General features: G+C 42.2%; 2 protein-coding genes and 1 pseudogene across 2 annotated transcripts; 1 reads left to right on the forward strand and 2 right to left on the reverse strand.

Annotated features, from left to right (window-relative positions):
* Positions 1 to 3,668: 3,668 nt before the first annotated feature.
* On the reverse strand, positions 3,669 to 4,970 carry LOC121191503 (putative nuclease HARBI1). The gene is given in 5 exon segments (XM_041052670.1): positions 3,669 to 4,045; positions 4,144 to 4,255; positions 4,335 to 4,447; positions 4,533 to 4,937; positions 4,940 to 4,970. Coding segments are annotated over 5 exon segments (1,038 nt in total).
* Positions 4,971 to 9,503: 4,533 nt separating this feature from the next.
* On the reverse strand, positions 9,504 to 10,215 carry LOC121191464 (stonustoxin subunit alpha-like; the record flags this gene model as incomplete). The annotated part of the gene is made up of 1 exon (XM_041052610.1): positions 9,504 to 10,215. A coding segment is annotated over one exon (540 nt), but the record flags the coding sequence as incomplete, so codon positions are not given.
* Positions 10,216 to 15,324: 5,109 nt separating this feature from the next.
* Positions 15,325 to 16,831, forward strand: LOC121191504 (annotated as a pseudogene).
* The last annotated feature ends 4,598 nt before the right edge of the window (positions 16,832 to 21,429 follow it).

Here is a 21,429-nt window from a genome sequence, read left to right on the forward strand (position 1 = left end):
AATAATTAACTCTGACAGACTCCTAACATGGCTTAAAGCCACATGTACTTGTCTTGCTGCAGAAATCTTTCCTAAATTAAAAAAAAAATAAATTAACATCATCAAACTTCACAAAGTCCTTGTGAGGAAACCTCTTGTTTTCTAAGAAAACAATGTGAGTCACTGTACCGCAAACCCCATTAACAAGACCGTCTAAAACATCTACATTCTTACACAACATGACACGTGCACCCTTGCCTAAAAATAATTCCTATGACAAATAAGTATTGGAAGCTTTGGCATGATGCCCTTCTAATAGCTTCAGTTTGTCATTAACAGAGTCTCTCGCCTCTACAACAACATATTCTGGACAGGACTTCAACAACTGTTGATTATTATGCTCATTTACTTCAACTGCATGTCACTGTCCAGCATCACTGTTCCCTTTGAACACGTTCTAACCCGATTTAACAGCTGTGCAAAAACACTATCTTTTTGCTGCATTATTTCCTTTAATTCTACCACCTTAAATACATTTGTCCGTAATGTATTTCTAAAATCATCTACATACAGTGGCTTCCCTTTAACAGGAGGCAGTTAGAAAAAATCAGCAACCACACTAACATTTCCAAAGGGTGATAAGTCACCACTTTGTTTAATTCGCTGAGAAGAGAATTGAACTTCTCTTCGCCCAAAGGAGCATACGGCAGCTTAACATTCCTCCCTATACTAAAGGTGGTGTGAATGGTTGTTGCTTTCAAATTATAAGCAGGAATCCCTGTACGAGCAGTCAACACACAGAGTCAGGATGGGTACATGCCACTGACAACAATCTCATTGACTCATACTGAATCATCCTTATCAAATGACTTTTACCAGTACCTGCACCGCCAGTAATAAAAACATGCAGCGGTGCAGGATTTTTACCATTAACCTTCTCTAAACACCACTGTTTAATTTGGTAGAAAACAAACAACTGTGCCTCATTAAGAGACCGAACAAGAGCTAAACACAGACTGTGTTCTTTCCTTTAACTCATCTATGCTCTCTAAATGCTCTAATTCCTGCTGTGGACAGAGCTCACACTACAAATCTTCTACAACATCATCAGAATCTATGCTACTCTGAATGTTTTCTAAATCCTCTGTCTCCCTCTCAAACATGCTCCTATTCAGATCAACGACAGACTAAACAGAATGTAGTGATCCATCCCTAAACCTGACCTGGTGTGACTCATAGACCTCCTGAGATTCACAGTTGAAATGGCTTAACCGTATATCAACTGTGTGTGGCAGAAACAACTGCAGAATACTCTGGTAAAACTTTTCAGGAGTCTTTGTGAGTGAAAAGCAAACATGACTATTCATGACACATATTTCTCACTCTTAGACAGGACACAATATTCAGAGGCAAAAGACGCCAGAGACATATCATCAAAAGTGCTGTCACTTGGCCTGTTCTTATATCTATCAACAAAACCTGTCATCCACATCTCATCTGTACTAACAGCACCTTCTACCTCAACACACTCAAAGGCAAACTCATCTTAACTACTTATTGTCCCCCTGTGGGCACAAACACAACCTTCCTAGAGCACTCCTTCAGGTGCATGTTACTCAACCTATAAACTGCCTCCTGAGCACTGACATCCCTGTTGTGTAAATACACACTGCCAAGGCTTTTTAAAGCTTCTTACATTGGCGTCGTTTTGTGCGTCTTTTTGTGCCTCTTTCTGGGCACAACAACAACTTTCCTAACAACAAACCCATCTCTCTCTCTGCCTTAGAGATGTAAGAAATGATACAAACAACACACGCAAGTGTCCACAAGAGACTGGATATCTAAATTCACATTCCAACACTTTAACAAAGGCCTACTATACTGATTAATCCAAGCTTCATTAACATTAAACTGCCGCTTCAACACAACATTGTAACAGCATATTTCTACACACCCATTAGTACGCAGTCTCATATAACTCCTGACTCACACCTACACTACAAAACAACTATGCTACACTATTAAATGAGCAGGGGCCGATTTCATGAAGGAGGTTCAACAAACTCTGAGTATGAGTGTTAACCCTGAGTTGACAAACCCTGAGATGAAAAACTCTGAGTTTCCTGTTTCAACACAGCTGATTCACATTAGTTTTGTCAACTCTGAGTATGTTGACTCCGAGTTAAGCGCGTGCACCACGACTAGAAATAAGCCATCATCAATGGAGCCCCGATTCCTTGATTCACCATGGAAGCGGGATCAAAAAGAAAGCGCTCAACATTTTTTTCACCCCTGGAGCTTGAAATTTTGATGGAGGCATACGGTGAATATGAGCATATTTTCCGGAAAAAAAGCAACACAGTGGCAGCGGCAAAAGATAGAGAAAACGCATGGGAAAAAATCACTGCTCGAGTCAATGCGTAAGTTTTGTTTTTAATCACCCCCTGTTCATGCAGGTGCAACCCAGGGGGCGAAAAACGGACTTGGAGGCAGTTGAAAATGAAATATAAAAATATAATTCAATCAGGTGAGTTGGAAATATAACATGCCTGGTTGTATCTCACTTTGGTAACATTTGATATGTCTATTTCAATTTAATTGTAATTCAATTTTTATTTATATTTTTAATTTATTTATTGAATACTGTAACAGCTCTTTCAGTCCTGCATGATGTTTTCACACATTCTGCCCCCTGTAATGTTTCATTAATTAATGTGGTGAAGTTAACATTTGACTCCTGCCTAGCCAACAGAAAGAGGGCAGAGGCCCGTAAAACAGGTGGAGGACCTGCACCACCACCTCTAACAGAGGCAGAGGAGAGGGCCCTTAGCCAAACAACAGGAAGGCCCATGGCTGAGGGAATCCCAGGGGGCAGCTCATCTGAACCAGTCAGCCCTGAGGACACAAGTGCCTTCATAACATGTAACAAGTCCACACTTCTATATTGTTTTTTTTATGAAGCCTCTTTTAGATGCAAAAGCTGTTTGTTCCTGAATCCAATAGATTCTGAGGGAAGTCTCCACCTATTGGAGCCTCATGTGGCCCAACTCCAGCCTGTTGTAAGTACCTCAACACACCATAACCCCATAACCAATAGTGGTATAAAGTTCACAAAATGAAATGCTTGACTTCAAAGGATGACGAACATGAAGATGAGGACACTGTGTCTGCTGTCACAGACAGGCCCTCAGAGGTATCATATTAGATCAGCATTACATTGTATGGATTTATATTGACATGGAAGCTAACATATTCATCCTTTTTTAACAGAGCATAACTGGACAGCATGAAGAGGGTCCATCAACTTCTGCAGAACAAATGAATACAGTGAGAGTTTCAGTGAACAACAGAGTTTAATTCTGTATAATTGACTGTGTTGAACAATATTCTTGTGGATTTCCAGTTACCAGTCAAGGAGTTATACAAAATTCATCTACTTAAACAAATCGAAAAAACGGACAAGGAAATGTTATACCTGGACCGCCAGATCCAAAAGGCAGATCTGGAAATCGAGATACTTAAACACAAGCTGGAGGTGTGTGTGTAGTCAGAGGTAAATTTAATGTATTATTAGAGCAATATGAAAAACTAACAGAAAAATGTTCTCTTTGTCTCTGTCTGTCTGTAGGATATAAGGAAGACTAAATAAAATGAACGTGTGACAGTGTGGTATGCTGTGTGGCTGTAATTTAACATGGAAAATGGTTGTTGCAGATCAGATCTCTGATTGCCCTTCCATCCTGATTTTCTGGGAGCTGGATGGGGTCCTCCTCAGGGTCTTCTATTTGTAGGGCAGGGTGTTGCTCTCCTCTAATAGTTGCAATATTATGGAGAATAACACATGCCACAATTATGTCACAGGCTCTCTCAGGGCTTACTCTGAGATGACGTAAGCACTGGAAACGGGCTTTCAACAGGCCTATAGTCATCTCTACCCTGGCTCTCGTCCTGCAGTGTGCCACATTGAAGTGCTGCTGGGGTCCTGGTTGAGGGTCTGGGTAAGGGGTTATAAGATTTCGTTGGCAGGGGTAACCCCTGTCACCCAGAAGGAAGCCATGAATCTCTCCTGCAAGTGAAGTCACATTTTTTACTTCTGATATTTTTCTCAGAAAAATTAGACAAAGATCTTTGCGGTGACAAACAGCAATGTTTCAGACCACTTACCACGTTCCAGTCTATTGCTTATTGTAGACTCTCTATATATGCGGGAGTCATGCACAGACCCGGGCCACTTGGCTTCCACATTTGTGATAATGTGTGCTGCATCACAAATGATCTTGACAGTACAGAAAATGAGACAAGTTAGTTGCAATATTTGTGCTCTGACATTTAAAAGTAGTAGTCAATGTATGTACCTGCACATTGATGCTATGGAAGGACTTCCTATTCACATAATCTCCTTCATTTTCTGAAGGAGCAGTGATAGGAATGTGGGTGCCATCAATGCAGCCAATCACATTGGGAAATCCTAAAAGACATTCAAATTATTGCTCCCAGAGGTCACAGCAACATGTTATTGACAGAAAAGTTATTAATCATTTAAAATTATTTACCTGCAATCCCATGGAACTCTTCTTTGATGGCTCTCACAGGTTTGTGTCAGGGAAAAACAACAAAAACTGATAAAAACCGCTTCAGAGCGAGGCACACCTTTCTTATAGCCCTGCAAACGGTTGCTTTGCTTATGTGTTCTGCATCGCCGATATTATAAAGAAAACTTCCATTTGCAAAAAAACGTAGAGCAATGCAAAGTATTTGTTCAGTGGTGAGTGCACGTCCACGGTGGGTGATGTGAGTGATGAGAGGGCGGATGAGGTTGTGAATGTATTGCAGTGACTGTAACGAAAAACGATAACGTTCAAATAAAAAGTCGGGAGGATATGAAAACGTATCCAAACGTGGACGGAAAATCCTCGCCCGACGCAATCGCAGTTCTCTGCGAATCAGTCTTGCTTCTCATCAATCGGGTCTTCCAGAAAGGGACATGCCATTTTAAGCAGGTTCTATGGAGACTCAATTATAAGGAAACGGTTCAGCTTTTATGTACTCCAGGGGAGGAGTCAGAAACAAACTCTGGGTGTCTGGAATAAAACCTGCTCCCGACCAGGTTATGTTCACAGACTAAGTTACCATGGTAACAGACTCCGAGTACGAGTTACCTCGCTTTATGAAATGGGCTTAACTTACTCCTTGACTTACCCCTATCTCGGGGTTAATTTACCTCCCTTATTGAAACGGTTAACTCTGGGTTTCCGTCATTTCAGGCTTAACATACTCAGTGTTTCCACATAACCTGCTTCGTGAAATCGACCCCTGGTCTTGTATCTCACGTCAGGTTATGTACTCTCATTGTTTCCCTAGTCAGGTTAGGTATTATTTGTTACTTTGTTTCTGATTTTGTTTTGTTCATTGCTTGGTCTTTCTCCTCGTAAGAGTGATTTTGTGTTCACATTTTGTAACTTTTGTTTTAGTGCCTTTTTCCCCTTTATGGGTGATCTTTGTTACTTTGAATAAATAATTATTATTTTGGACTACGTCTGAGGGGTCGTGCATTTGGGTCCTAGTCTTTGCCTCCCATAGCCGTGACACTTTACAGTCATTTCTACCAGCAGCTATCGGCACAGATATTCGGCATTTTGACACCTATTGGCATCAGCCTTTTCTTTTAATCTAACGGCCGATAAGAGATCAATTTTAAACTCTGTTATTTTGGCTCTGATGCAGCCGCGCCTCTCTGTCTGCAGTCAGTACTCTGTCTCCAGCATTGTCCCACCCACAGCACCATCAGGTAACAGCCAATCAGCAGTGAAAGCTGTGCATGCACAGTGCTCACACACTGTGGCGGTTCTGGGGAGGGGCCAGCAGGGGCCAGTGCCCCTGTAGCACTGATTCTGGACCCCCCTGTGGCCCCCCCTCCGAAAGTAGATTATTCAGTAGCGCCGAGTCGCCGACGTCGAAGGTAGAACTAACGTGCGTGGCTTAACATTCTAGTCGGACCTTTTAGTGCGCTGCACCATTTAAAAAACGAGCGCGAACCATAACACGAGCCTGAAGCAGTCGGAAGATTACAACGAACAACGACGAACGAACTTACACTGTCAAGGTAAGACTTCTGGTAAAGAAATGTTGTTTGCTAACTTTATGAATTATAATAGCATCCTGCCAGAACACCAGGTGTTAATGTCAGCTTAAGTTGATTGTATGGTTCTAGCTAACGTTAGTTACTATTCTTAACGTACGTTATCACAACACAAAACCAAGCAAGCCCGCAATGGTAGGATTGCTGAAGTGTAATTCCTCTTAATTGCTTTTTGTCTGTAGTGAAAAATGAAGAGAAAAAAGGACATTACGTCCTATTTCTACAAGAAAAAGACACAGAATGGTGCAGACATTGAGACAGAGTCAGATGATGGTGGTGAGAGAGCTGAAGAGGAGCAAGTTGAGAGCGCCACAGAAGGAGAGTCAGGGGACATGGGAGACGTTGATTTTCAGAGAGAGGGCCCAGAGCAGCAGAGAGAGACAGATGAAGATCCTGAGGGTGAGGAAGCTGAGACTGAGATAGAGGCGGAGTGTGAGACACAGACAGAAAATATTTGTGCATCTACAAGCACTGGACCATCAGGTATGTGATGTTGAAAAGAACACTATGTTTTGTGTCCCTGGTCAGGCTTTAGAATATATTAATTTATATTTACTGAATGCAATAAAAAATGAATTAATTCATACAATTGATAAATAGCATTAATAAATAAATACAGTTTAGACAATTGTGTGTGTCTGAGTGCCTAAGCAGTGTTAAGTATAGCAGTTTAGTCTATATGCTGTGTCCATGCAGAATTTATGTTTGACTACATATGACACCACCAGCTGCAAAACGACAAAAAACGCTAAGCTCTAAACTCAGCCAGCACTGTGTACTTACCACTCTTGGGCAGAGAGAGTCCGAAAGAGATAAAGATGGGTTCCGTACAAACTTTTTCTACCCTGTCATTGATCTTATGCTCAGTGAGCTTCAAAGACGATTTTCAAGTAAAAACTGTGAAATCATGAATAGCATTCCAGCTCTAAATCCACAAAAAGACACCTTCCTTAAAGAGAAAGATCTATTTTCATTTGCACAACTGTATGATTCAAATATTGATGACCTGGGGCATGAGCTACATCAGTTCAAAAGAATCTTGGAAAGAAAAATCCAGGCTGGGATGCAGAGACCCTCGAGTACAGTACAGCTTGTACAGTTCATTGAGCCATACAAAGAAGTTTTTTTTGAGCTCTACAGACTCTGTAAAATAGCGGTTGCAATCCCAGTAAGCACTGCTGCTTGTGAACGGAGTTTTTCCACATTAAAGCTTGTGAAAACCTACCTCAGATCCACTATGAATGACGACAGATTAAGCAATCTGGGTGTCCTTAGCATCGAGTCGAGGAGGGCAAAAGCACTGAGTCTCGACTCATTTGTTGACCGGTTTGCCCGGAATCACCAAAACCGCAGAATACAGTTGCTGTAATAGTAGGGCAGCCTCTTATCAGTGGTTTAACAAGTTTTATTAAAATAAAAAGTCAAACAAGATTTCGAATCTTTGTCTTTTTTGCTGCGGGTTTAATGTGCCCCTCTATCAAAACCCCTGGCCCCAGCCAGGCCCCCTCAGTGAAATTGGTCTAGAACCGCCACTGCTCACACACACGGCGGAGAGGAGAAGAAGTTTTGCGGAGTGGAGAATCTCCGGAGCGCCGGTTTTGAAGGTAAGTTAAGGCAGCAGACTCTCCCAAAATTGTAATAAACGTCCCAGTTCTCTACAACTCATGACTACTAATGTTACTGTGAGGCCCAATACGTTAGGGGCAGCTGTCTGTTCCTATGATAAGCACTGATTATTAAAGTGAAGATGCTCTAGACTTTTTAGTGTTTTTAACAGTTTAATCACTTGAAACAAGTGTGTGTGTGTGTGTGTGTGTGTAGGCCACATGAGAAGCTGCAGAAACTGACAGCAAAGCACTTGGTGACAGGCAACCCCAATGTTTGGATTCACAGATGAAATTCAGATGCTCCTCTGTGGTCCAGCTCAGAGTCTACAATGCAACACACCCCACTGATCTCTTTACATTATTCATCCAATTCACCTAAACACAAATGAAATAGAGTGAGAATCCTCCAGAGTCACATCAGTTCCCCTGAGGCTCCTTCTCCTCATGCAGTTCTTCAACCCTCCACATTTTTCCATCAACACATGTAAACATGTTTATTGACTGATGGTCTGATCTGATTTGTTTTTATTTATTGTTCCTTCTCAGTCTTTAGTGTTGACTGAACAGGAGTCTTCTGCCCTCCAGTGGTCACTGTCAGTAACTACAATGGCACACAGCACTGACAATAATACTGATGTTCACACTGACATTATTCCACATTTACTGACTTATTTTAGCTCTAATGTTCATCAGTCTGATAATGACTCTCTGTATGTGAACACACATTATTACACTGCTATAAATACTGATGTCTGACTGATTGACAAATAATCAAAGAGTTTACTGCCCTCCAGTGGTCACACTGACAAGTGTCCAACAGGGCGGCACAGTGGTGCAGTGGTTAGCACTGTTGCCTCACAGCAAGAGGGTTCCAAACCCTGGTCTGGGCCCTTCTGTGTGGAGTTTGCATGTTCTCTCTGGGTACTCCTCCCACAATCATGCATGGGTTAGGTTAATTGGCCGTAGGTGTGAGCGTGTGCATGTGTGTCTGTCTCTGTGTGCCAGCCCTGTGATTGACTGGCGACTTGCGACCTGTGATTGACTGGCGACCAGTCCACGGTGTACCCTGCCAATCGCCCATAGTCAGCTAGGATAGGCTCCAGCTCCCCCGCGACCCTGACGGATTAAGCGGTAGAAAATGAATGAATGAATGTACCAATCATTATTGATGACATCAGCAGGAAGATGAGGACTGGTCATAGTTTGAATAATGTTTCATGTATTATTCCATCCATGTTTTCAGTACAAGCAGATACTCTGTAAAAAATGTTTACAGCTAAAAGGAGGTTAATGGAGGTTGTGCACTGTGTAAAATAGCAACAAAGGTGGCACTGGACATAGCCTTAAAACATGAAAAACAGGGTGAAAACCAGGTATACACTGCAAAAAAGACACATGAATTTGAAAACAACTTTAAGTTTGTTTTAGTCAAACTTCAGCTGCTGATTTTCACTCATCTTGTTTTTTTTAAGTTGACTTTTAAAATTCATAGAATCGAGGCTCAAACTCTTCATAGGAGTCAGGAGCTTTCTAACTCTGTGAACTTCTGAAAGACAGTTTGACAAGTTTCTATCTTTGTTTTTTATCAGATCTTTCAGATAAACTGTGGCAGCATTTTAGTTTGAACTGAATCAGCTCAGTTGTCCCAAGATTCAGAGAAAGACAAAACACTGATGTTCACAATGATGCTTTTAATGTGAAAGGACAAGATCATGATTAGAATCTTAAAAAGTAAAAGTCAGCAACATTTTTCTCCTGTAATAATCGTAGCTTCCATCTTTAAAGGACTGGAAGAAGTTTACAAGAAATCATTTAGAAGCGTTTAACAAACAAACTGCTTTAATACATGAATCTGAAAAGGTGTGTGTGAGTGAAAGAGACAGACATGTACAGACTGAACTATCTGTTCAACAGAGAGAGAGTTTCTCTAACAGGAGGAGACTCTCTCTGCTACACTCTACACAGAGACACTGAGGAACCAGACGACCAGAACAAGAGCCCAAATCCAGCATACAGAGGTTCAGTGAATGTAGTGTTGAAGGTGTAGAGGTGGATCAGTGAGTCAGAGGAGACTCTGTAGAAGGACAGAGAGCCAGCAGGACAGTCCACATACACTGCTACTCTGTCAGAGACAGAGGAATATGATGAAGAGGAGGAGGAGACAGGTGTCATTGTATTATTGTGCCAAACAGAGTAACCACCATCAGAGCAGGTCAGACCCCAGGACTGATCGTTCCATCCAAACAAACAGTTTTCTCTGTCTCCTCTCCTTCTGATTCCTCTGTAACTCACTGATATATCAACCCTTCCTCTCCACTCGACCTCCCAGTAACAGCGACCAGTCAGACCATTACTACACAGCAGCTGAGGCCACTGGTCAAATCTGTCTGGATGATCAAGATATGACTGATCCTCCTTCACACGTGTTACCTTCCTGTTGTTGTCAGACAGTTTGATCTTTCTGTTTACTGTGTTTGTGTCGATGGTGAGTTCACAGAAATCTGATGGAGAGAAGAAGAAACAACACAGCTGCAGTTATTGATCTATCACCTGATCATTGATTGACGATGGTTGAATGTGAGCTGCTTTGTTTTCAGGAATCAAATGAAAACCACACTTACACTTCCTCAGACCTGGTCTCAACCATCGGACTCCACCAGGCTCCACCCTGAAAGGAGGAGAGGGGTCAGACCAGCACGTTCTCTTTCAGCATGCAAACATGGACATAACATGGCTCTCATACACAGATGGTTTGATTATTCTGTTCATTCAGCAAAGAGACAAAGGACCTGGAGTCCTTATCTTGGAATTATACGGAGCAGGGAGGTGACATGGAGGAAAGATTTCATCATTTGTCTTCTCCATTTGATATCACTTTGTGTCAGACACAACAAAAGATCTCAGAATGACAAGATCAGGATGTCAGAGAGGTTCAGCTGATTATTGATCATGGATATTTTAGAAGACAGAGACATGATCAGAGATCTGATTTCATTTCCTCCTTGGTTTGAGACTGGCAGATGAATGTCTCTGACCAGTGTAGATGGTGTTATTATTGTTGGGACTCGTATCTAGTTATCCAACAGGGCTCTGACCAAAGACTTAACTGCACGACAACAAAAATTCAGAGGTTGGAGAATAAAGGCAGATTTACTATCAGGCAAGAGTCGGTACATGGTAAGTCAGTAGAAACAGTGAATAACACTTGACTCTATCGCTAAGAAAGACGACAGTGAAACAAAAGAGGCTTATTCCGTGGTTTAGCTCACAAGCTCAGAAAGCAAACAACACGAAAACTTGAAAGGATTTGCCGTTCCACCAAATTGGAAGAATGAGCGCGTGGTATGAAGCTACCAAACAGTGGATTTTTGGTAGCTTCATACCACAGTAAGCAATGCTTAGTTAATGTTAAAAATAAAAAAGTGCAAATTTGGGCATTAATAAATTACGTAAGTAAGCACTGCGTACTGTCTGACGCCATGTTCATTGTTTGGTAGCTTCACACCACATGCACATGCGTGAATTCGATGACGCAAGTTCAAACGCGAGCACGTACGAATCGATCTTTACAAAATAAAATGAGAATAGGAGAATCGATTTTATCGACATAGCTCTACTATTGATCCATGTATTCCTATAGCTCTCAGCAGTAATGACTTCATGGGCTTCTTTAATATCAGAGACAAAATTGATCACATCCTGCCCTCAGTTAGCACTGATATTTCTTTAAGCACAGGAACCTCAGAAACAGTAAAACCTGATATGTATTTAGAAAGTTTCTCTTCCACTGATCTTTATCTAAACCATCAAGCTGTCTTTTAGACCTGATCCCCACCAGGCTCCTCAAGGAAATTTACCCCTAATCAGCAACTTTCTACTGGATATGATAAATTCCTCCTTATTAACAGGCTATGTACCACAGTCCTTTAAAGTAGCTGTAATTAAACCGCTTCTTAAAAAGCCTACTCTTGATGCAGGTGTTTTAGCCAACCACAGACCTATATCTAACCTTCCCTTTCTCTCTAAGATCCTTGAGAAAGCAGTTGCCAATCAGCTGTGTGACTTTGTACAGAACAATAATTTGAGGATTTTTAGTCAGGATTCAGAGTGAATCATAGCAGAGAGACAACATTAGTGAAAGTTACAAATGACCTACTAAGTGCATCAGACAAAGGACTTGTCTCTGTACTTGTCTTGTGAGATCTTAGTGCTTCATTTGATACCACTGACCATCACATCCTTCTACAGAAACTTGAACATTAATTGGCATCAAAGAAGCCGCACTAAGCTGATTTAGGTCTTACCTATCAGAATGATTTTAGTTTGTACAAGTCAACGAGTCCTCCATGTACACAAAAGGCATGGAGTTCCACAAGGTTCAGTGCTTGGACCAATTCTTTTCACCTTATTTTTGCTTCTCTTAGGCAACATTATTAGGAATCGATCAAATCAAATCAAATCAAAGAACTTTATTTATCCCCTGGGAGGCAATTCAAGGCACGTGAGCAGTTTACACAGTTAACAGAATAATAGCATAGGATAAAAATACAGATAAAATAAAACAAAATAAATAGCATAGGAATAAAATAAATAAGAATAGAATCAAGTAAACTCAAAGGATGCTGTGATAGCAGGTTGGAGAATATACAGTCTGTATATTATACTGTCTTTTCATGGTAGATAAAGTGCAGTAGATTATGTTAGTCCAGTTCAAAGTTCAGTGTCTCTTGGAGTTTAAAGTGGGCTAGTGTAGTGGGGGGTGTTGGGTGGGTGGGGGGAGTAGGGGTGGTGGTGGTAGTCATGAGCAGGATGAACAGGGGGGTGGGAGGGAGTCACAGTTCGAGAGCAGGGGGGCGGGGATGGGGATGGGTGGGGGGAGGGCAGAGGGGCAGGGATGGTAGGGAGTTGAGGAGTAGAACAGCTCTCGGAATGAAGGTTGTCCTTGTCCTCTGAGTCCTGCACCTGGGGCAGCGAAGCTGGCAACCTGAGAGGAGCCATTTGAACGCTGGGAACAAGGCAGGTGAGGGGTCCTGCAAGATCCTGTGTGCTGTCCTCAGTGTCTGCTACTCACACACTGTGTTCAGTGATCTAAGTGAAAGTCTGATCATTTTAGAGCAGACCTTGACTGTGCTCTGCAGACGGTTCCTGTTCTGAAGTGCAACCAGCAGGTTACAGAGAATGTCATGACACTCTCTATGAAGGAGTGATAGAATGTTTTTAAGAATGGTGCTGTTGACCCCAAAGGAGTTATGTTTTCTCAGTAGGTACTGTCGCTGCTGGCATCTTCTGAGGATCTCCTCAGTGTTAGCAGTGAAAGTGAAGGAGCTGTCAAATATTGTTCCCAGATATTGGATGTACTCCTCCACTATCTCTATTGGCCTCCCGTGGACTGTGCTGACAGATGTTGTAGCCAGCTTCCTCTGCTTCCTAGAGAAGGTCACCACCATCTCCTTTTTCTTCTCCACTGTTAGCTCCAGTGCAGAGTTGTTGCACCAGATGACACTCTGGGTGGATGGACCTGCAGTCGTTGGTGTATAGAATAAAGAGCAGAGGAGAGAGGACACAGCCCTGAGGGCAACCGGTGGAGGTGAAGATGAGGTCTGAGAGGGTGTTATTGACCAGCACTCTCTGTAATCTTTTGGTCAGGAAGTTTATGATCCAACGGATTAGTTGCTCCGGCAGGTGGAAACGGTGGTGTAGTTTCTCTGCGAGGATGTGTGGCTGTAGGGTGTTAAATGCAGAGGAGAAATCTGCAAAGAGCAGTTGAGCGCTGGTATCTGTTTGTTCCAGGTGAACAGTGTCCATTATGAAGATTTTAGCATCATCCACCCCCCTGTCTCTGCGGTATGCAAACTGGAGAGGGTCCATCAGTAGGTTGGTTTCCTTGGTGATGTAGTTCTTTATGACCCTCTCCATGGCTTTCATTACCAGGGAGGTGAGAGCCAGTGGCCTGAGGTCTTTTAGAGCTTTAACAGAGCTCTTCTTTGGAATTGGGACCACTGTAGAATGCTTCCACAGCTGCGGAACTGTGCCATTGTCGATGGATCTCTGAAACAGCAGCTGCAGCACTCCTCCCAGCTGCTTTGCACAGTGGCATAAGACATGTCTGCTGATGTTGTCAGGACCAGGTGTTGTGGTTGTTTTGGTCTTCCTCAGAGCTTTTACCACCTCCTCTGTGCTAAAGGAGATAAAGGTTTCTGTTTTGGAGATGTTGTCTGTTTCAAATCTGGAAAAGAAGAGTTGAGGTCATTGGGGGGGGGGAGACGCTGGGCTGCTGCCTTCCACCTGGATGGTCTTGCGAGTGGTGTGTGTATTATTTACAGCAGCCATGTTCTTAATCCCCTGCCAAGCTGAGCATAGATTTCCTTCAGTGAATTTATTCTCCACCTTGGTCTTATACGCTGTCTTGGCTTTTCTGATGGCAGCTTTCACCTCTCTGTTCACCTCCTTTTTTTCAGATTCAGTGCCATTGAAGAATATTCTTTTCCTTTTGTTGAGGATTTCCTTAAGTTCTTTGGTTATCCAGGGTTTGTTGTTGGGAAAGATGGTGACCTGTTTGGAGGGAATGATGTTGTCCACACAGAAAGAAATGTATGACGACACGGCATCCACTTGCTCGCTGATGTCACTGGACGATGCCAGAATGTTGTCCCAGGCTGTGGTTTCAAAGCATCCCTGCAGAGTGGCGATGCTGTCATTAGTCCATTGCTTGATATTTTTTACAGTCCTCTCTATTCTCCTTATGACCGGGGTGTAGGCTTGTGCCAACAGGATGGTGTGGTGGTCTGCAGAGCCCAGAGATCGAAGAGCAATAGACTTATATGCATTGGGGGTAGATCCATAACATTTATCCAGTGTTTTCTTTAGTCGGGTCGTGCAGGTGATGTACTGCTGAAATCCTGTCAGTGATTTGTCAACTGTGCAGTGATTGAAGTCACCCAGTATGAATTTAGAAGAGTCTGGTGACATGAGTTCTAGTCTGTTTACAGTGTCCTTTATGTGTTCAGCAGCTGCAGTTGCATTTGCTCTGGGATGAATGTAAACCAGGATGAAGAAGAGCTGAGGGAATTCCCTTGGAAGATAGAAGGGGCGAAGAGAGATGGCCAGAAGCTCAATGCCTGCACTGCACAGTTCCTCTCTAACGACGACTGTGGAGCACCAGCGTGTGTTTACGTAGAAACACACACCTCCGCCATGTTGCTTCCCGGTGCGTTCTGTGTCCCAGTTGAGTCGGATCGGGGGGGCAAATCCGTCGATGTGCAGCGTGTCATCACTGTCATTATTGCTAAGTCAAGTTTCTGTGAAAGCGAGCACTGATGCAGTTCTATATCCGTGCATGTAGTTAACATTAGCCTGCAGCTTGTCCACATTGTTGCACAGAGAACACACATTCGCCCGCGGGCCAAATGTGGCCCACCACGTCATTTTACGTGGCCCACGAGAGTTTAAAAGGTCTGAGTGTCTATTTGACCTAAAACTACATTTCCCACAATGCCTGTCGACTATGATACCCGCGAAGTGACGGCTCACCGCCACTACACGGCAGTGTTTCCACATCATGGCAATAAGTGGAATTGAGAAATAAATAATGATCCCAAAATGTCCAGGAAGAGAAAAGTTGATACAGATGGAAGACTGTTTCAAGAAAGATGGGAAGGCGAATACTTGTTTGTGCTTCTAGGAGAAAGACCGGTATGTCTTTTGTGTTACGAGGCATTGTTGGTTGTCAAAGAGTGCAATCTGCGGCGGCATTTTGACACCAAACAGGGAGCTAAGTACTCCAAAGCTAGCCTTCAAGAAAAGCAACAAATTGCCCAAGAATTAAAAGGCAAACTGCGGTCGCAGCAGAGTGTGTTCTCAAAATCCACAGCCAAAAACAATGCGGCAGTGAAAGCTAGCTTTATTGTGGCTGAAGAAATCACCCACGCTTCCAAGTTTTTTTCAGAGGGAGTGTTTTTGAAGCAGTGCATGCTGAAGGTCTGTGAGCAGGTGTGTCCCGACCAGTTACAGACTTTTAAAAATGTCAGTTTATCAAGAAACACCATAGCGGATCGAGTTAAGGAACTAGCAGAAAATCTTGCAACACAACTGGCTGATGAGACACAGGAAAATGCAAAAAATGAACTGTCACATGCCTCTGATAACGTATCATTGCATTATCCATCAAGAAGCTTTGTGTGGGAAGGTACTGGGGATGGATGACATTGTGACCACAGTCATGAAAGCAGTGAACTTCATTTGGGCGCGTGGCCTGAATCACCGTCAGTTCCAACTGTTTTTGCTGGAGATGGGCTCGGAGCACGGGGATGTGCCGTACCATACAGAAGTGCGGTGGCTGAGTAGGAGCAAAGTCCTCAAGCGATTTTTTTGAGCTCAGGAAAGACATTGCTCTTTCTTTATGCAGAGTAAAGGAAAATCCTTGTCTGAACTGTCAGATCCAAAGTGGCTGTGTGACTTTGCTGTGTTGTGTGACATAACCAAGCATCTCGCCCAACTGAATCAGAAGCTGCAGGGACGCAAACAAGTCATCACGCAGATGTCTGACACGATCACGGCTTTCCAGCGTAAACTGGACCTATGGATGTGCCAAGTGAAACAGGACAATCTTGTCCACTTTCCTGTTTGTCAGAGCATGTCAGCCTCATTTCCCGAGACTTTTTCATGTGCTCAGTTGGCTACCAAACTGAGCCGGTTAAAGACTGAGTTTGATCTGCGCTTCTCTGACTTCAAAGCACAGCAGTCTGGCTTTGACATCTTTGCCAATCCTTTCACCACCGACGTCTGCGCTGCACCCCAACACCTTTAGATGGAGTTTGGGAGCACCTATCTGTGTGAACAGATGTTTTCCATAATGAATCTGAACAAAAACAAGCACAGATCACACCTCACTGATGACAACCTCCATGCTGTTCTACGGATTACCTCAGCACAGGACTTAAAACCAGACATTGACACACTGGCAGCGGGAAAACGATGTCAGACATCTGGTCAGAATCTGGTAATTCAACCAAGAAGAAGAATAATTAAACTATGTGTGCAATTTAATGATTGTGCTTGCATTTTGTTTTGTGTTTATTATTTTCAGAACATGATCAATGGATGGTAGAGAGGGGATCCACTTGATCTGGATCTAAAACCTAAAAACTATAAACCTAAAAACCAATATAGTTGTGAACTGAGTCAACCTTTATTTTGTAATTTTGAGTTGATTACATATTATTTATGTGTAGCTGCTGTTGCAATTATTTAGTGTTGGCAGGTTTTATGTGTGTATGCAGACAAATGATTGTAATCAAACCATCAGTTGGATGCAAGGCTGTGTGCAGCCTTTTTTTTTTTTTTTGTAAAATTTGTAAAATCTGTCATACATGTTCTAAGCAGCTCACAATTGTTGATTTTACAGTAATTAAGCCCATTTTAACTTTGAAAAAAAAACCCGTTTTGAACAAAGTTAATGTCATAATTTGTGTTTTGTTATTTTTCTTTATTCACTTGGATAGTTCTTGTTAGATCCTTGTTTGATGGAGTTATGTGGGTTTCATAAGCTGACAAATTAAAAGAATTTATGTTATAACAGGGGTCCGTGACCTGGACCCAGATAAGTGGCAGATCATGACATGACAAGAAGAAGTTACAGGTCATCCAGGCCTTTATGTCTTTAAGGCATGCCTGAAGTATGGCTAACTGATCTGTTTCGTCTGGCTTCATAGATAAATATAGCTGGGTATCATCTGCATAGCAATGGAAATTTATACCATGCTTCCAGATAATATTGCCTAGGGCAGGGGTGTCCAAACTGTTCCACAAAGGGCCGTGTGGCTGCAGGTTTTTGTTCCAACCAAGCAGCAGCACACCAGACTCGACTCATTAAATCAACTGATCTCAGTCTTCAGACAGTTGATTGGTCAAACTGTGTGCTCTTAATTCGTTGGAACAAAATCCTGCAGCCACACGGCCCTTTGTGGAAGAGTTCAGACACCCCTGGCCTAGGGGAAGCATGTATAAGGTGAATAAAATTTGTCCAAGGACAGAACCCTGTGAAACTCCATGACTAACTCTGGTAACGAATTTCCCCACGGGGATTAATAAAGTATCTACCTATCTATCTATCTATAAAGGGAGGAATCGTCATGAACATGAACAAACTGGTATCTATCTGATAGATATGATTTAAACCAGCCTAGTGCTGTTCCTTTAATCCCAATAACATGTTCCAATCTTTCCAATAGGATACTATGATCAGTAGTGTCAAATGCAGCATTAAGATCTAGAAGGACAAGTATAGAGAGTCCATAGTCTGTGAGAAGGTCGTTGGTAACTTTCACCAGTGCTGTTTCTGTGCTATGATGTACTCTAAATCCTGACTGAAAAACTGTTTCTATGTAGATGGTCACACAACTGAGTTGCAACAGCCTTTTCAAGAATTTTAGAAGTAAAGGGGAGATTGGATATAGGTCTATAGTTTGCTAAAGTGCCAGGGTCAAGAGAAGGCTTTTTAAATAAAGGTTTGATAACTGCAACCTTAAAAGCCTGTGGAACATATCCTGTTACTAAAGAGAGATTTATCTGATCTAACATGGAAGTGTCAGTGTGATGGCCACACCTGTGACCACACAACACACGGCAATGTCGGTACCCGCTGCACCTACACTTTAGTTTTTTTCCACAATTTTACCCTTAGTTTAAGCACATTATACAGTAAATAAACACATGGAATACAATACACACACTTTATTTATTCTTTTTTGACTGTACAATTGGTTCTATTTGTAGCATGCACATTTAGTTAACTTTTGTACAGTCAACTCTTTTCTTTGTTTAAATGGTTCATTTTAATTCTGTTTTGTTTGAGTTACCAGTGCAGAGGGTGCTGTTGCTGCTGGTTCCACTGGTGTTGCTGAGTGGCGTCCTCTTTCGCTGGGTCCAAAAGGGGCCGCCCCCAGAAGTGCAGCCATTATATGAAGGGAGCGGCCAAATTGGGCTGGACCAAACGGATGCCACATCATGGGGGCAATTAGGGATTTAGTTTGTATAGTTGACTATTTGTTTAGACTGTTAGTTGTTGATGTTGTTTAGTTAATAGTTAAAGATATTTTTTACTGACAGGCTGATTGTCTGGTTTTGTTTTCTTTTGTTGAGTTTGTTGCAGTGTTGTTAGTAATCCCCCTTTTTGTTAGAATAATGGCCTGATCAACCATTATATATGTGTCCTTTGTTGTTCAGTGTGGAGGTCTGTTTGTCTTTTGTTTGTCGGTTGGTCTGTTCAGTTAATTGAGTTTGTATTTTTTTCAGTATTTTTTTTTTTCAGTTTTCAGTTCTGTTAGGTTGACCTCTTTTATTGACCCATGTTTGTTATATTTTGGTTAAAACATTTCTTTGCATCTTTTTTGGGTAAATAAAACCCACCTTTTGAATAATTTAATCTGTGATCCTCATGCTTGCATGCTTTGTCCCTTACAGCCAATCAAGGACAAAACATCTTTAAGAAGGATCCAAAAGACATGTTGATGGTCGAGGTCTATGGGAGAGAAACTGTCTAACGACAAATCAGGACAGACATTTCTAAAGTTGCTGTTCTTGATACACCTACATCATTAACAGGTGTAGGCAGGATGAGATGGATTCTATCTCTAAAATCTACTATTTTGTTGCTAAAGAAGCTCATAAAGTCATTACTAGTGAGAGCTAGAGGAATGCATGGTTCAACAGAGCTATGGCTCTTTGTCAGCCTGGCTACAGTGCTGAAAAGAAACCTAGGGTTGTTCTTGTTTTCCTCTATTAATGATGAGTAATAGGCAGTTGCATTATGAAGGGCTTTTTAATACGTTATGAAGCTGTCTTTCCAGGCTAGGCGGAATTCCTCGAAATTAGTGGATAACAACTTCCTTTCCAGCTTTTGTGAAATCTGCTTTAAAGTACGTATTTGTGAATCATACCATGGAGCTAGCTTCTTTTTCAGAGGGGCAACAGAGTGAAGGGTCATATGTAATGAAGCAACAGTACTATCAACTATATAGTCTATACATGCTGGAGTAAAGTTTAGGCCATTGCCTTCTGTAAAACTGGCATATGGCAATAATAAAGATAGAAAAACTTCCTTATATTTGGTAACAGCATTATTAGACAAATATCTACAGTAGTTAATTTTATTCCCAGATGTTTTGCAGTCCATTATTGTAAATTCAAATGTTACTAAAGAATGATGGGATAAAAGAGGGTTCTGAGGGAACACTGTCAAATATTCAGCTTCTATCTCATAAGTCAGTACAAGATCAAGAGTGTGATTAAAACAGTGAGTTGGTTTGGCAAGGTTTTGGTTTTGCAAGAAGCCAATTGAGTCTAATATTGGATAGAATGCAGTTTTAACCCTTATATGGTGGTCAGGTTTGTGGGACCCATTTTCAGTTTTTATCAAAAGAAAAATGATACAATTAATTATTTTTTCAAACTCAGACTCATTGGCCTTGGCTCATTTTCTGTGTAGAACATAGAACACATCTGCAATGACCACACACTGTAGACCTCCCCTACACATTTATATTACTTACAGGGTGTTCAGGTCCTCTGGACCGGGGGCTAATGAAAGTGTGGAAATTGTAGGTCCTGTGTACCATCACTCTGTCCTCCACCTGTCTGGGTCTGCTGCTAGTGTGTGCGTGAGTTTTGTGTGTCTGCCCAAGCTAGTTGCCATCAGGACAGTTTGGAACAAGGTGCACCGCCTCACCCTGTTGTACAACCCTTGGCCTAAAGTCACCATTGATGAGCAGCTGTTTAGGGGCTGCTGCCTCTTAAGGCAGTATATACCATCTAAACCTGCACAATATTTTATAAAGATCTGGACTGCCTGTGATGGCACTTCCTCATATGCTTGGAACTTACAAATCATGTCATGTCATCATCTGCTGCTTATCTAGGCCCAGGTCACGGGGGCGACTGCTGCCCAGACCACAATGCACCAAAGTCCTATGGCACCTCCCACGGGTGGTGGGCCCATAGGAGGAGGTGCTGCCTGGAGTGGGGTTCAAACCCACGACCCTGAAAGACTGAGTCTCATGCTCTACCAAATGAGCTAACTGGGTGACTGAACTTACAAGTCTACACAGGAAAACCTGATGGAGGAGCCCCTGAGAAAAATCAAGAGTTGTCCTGGACATGACTCAGGGACTCAGTGGACACAACATCACATGCAACAGTTTTTTTTTTTACCTCGCACAAGCTGGGAACAGAGCTCCTAAAGAGGAAGCTGACCATGGTGGGAACAATACAGAAAGACAAGTCTGAGCTCCCACCCCAACTGCTGACTACAAAGAACAGGCCTGTCAATTCTTCCAAGTTTGTGTACAAGGTCGACACGTCCCTGGTATCCTATGTGACAAAGAAAGGCAAGAATGAGGTACTCATGAGTACACTGAACAGGGATGGGATAATCTGTGGCCAGGAGCATCAAAAACAGGAGATCTTTTCATTATTCTAGGTTGCAGCCAGCAGCAACAAAAAGAAGCCCTGCAAAGCGTGTGGACCCAGAAAAAAACAATATACATATATCAAGCGAAGAGGTACATATGCAACACACACAGTAATATGTTGATTGTAACAGATTTTCTTTTTTATTACATTTTATTGAAAAACAAAAAACAAGCAGCACTTTAATTTATAAATGTGATCTAACAAAGGTAAAGGGCAAATATTAACCATATATGCTGT

This window comes from Toxotes jaculatrix, chromosome 13, assembly GCF_017976425.1.
Source record: "Toxotes jaculatrix isolate fToxJac2 chromosome 13, fToxJac2.pri, whole genome shotgun sequence".
Classification (NCBI taxonomy): domain Eukaryota; kingdom Metazoa; phylum Chordata; class Actinopteri; family Toxotidae; genus Toxotes; species Toxotes jaculatrix.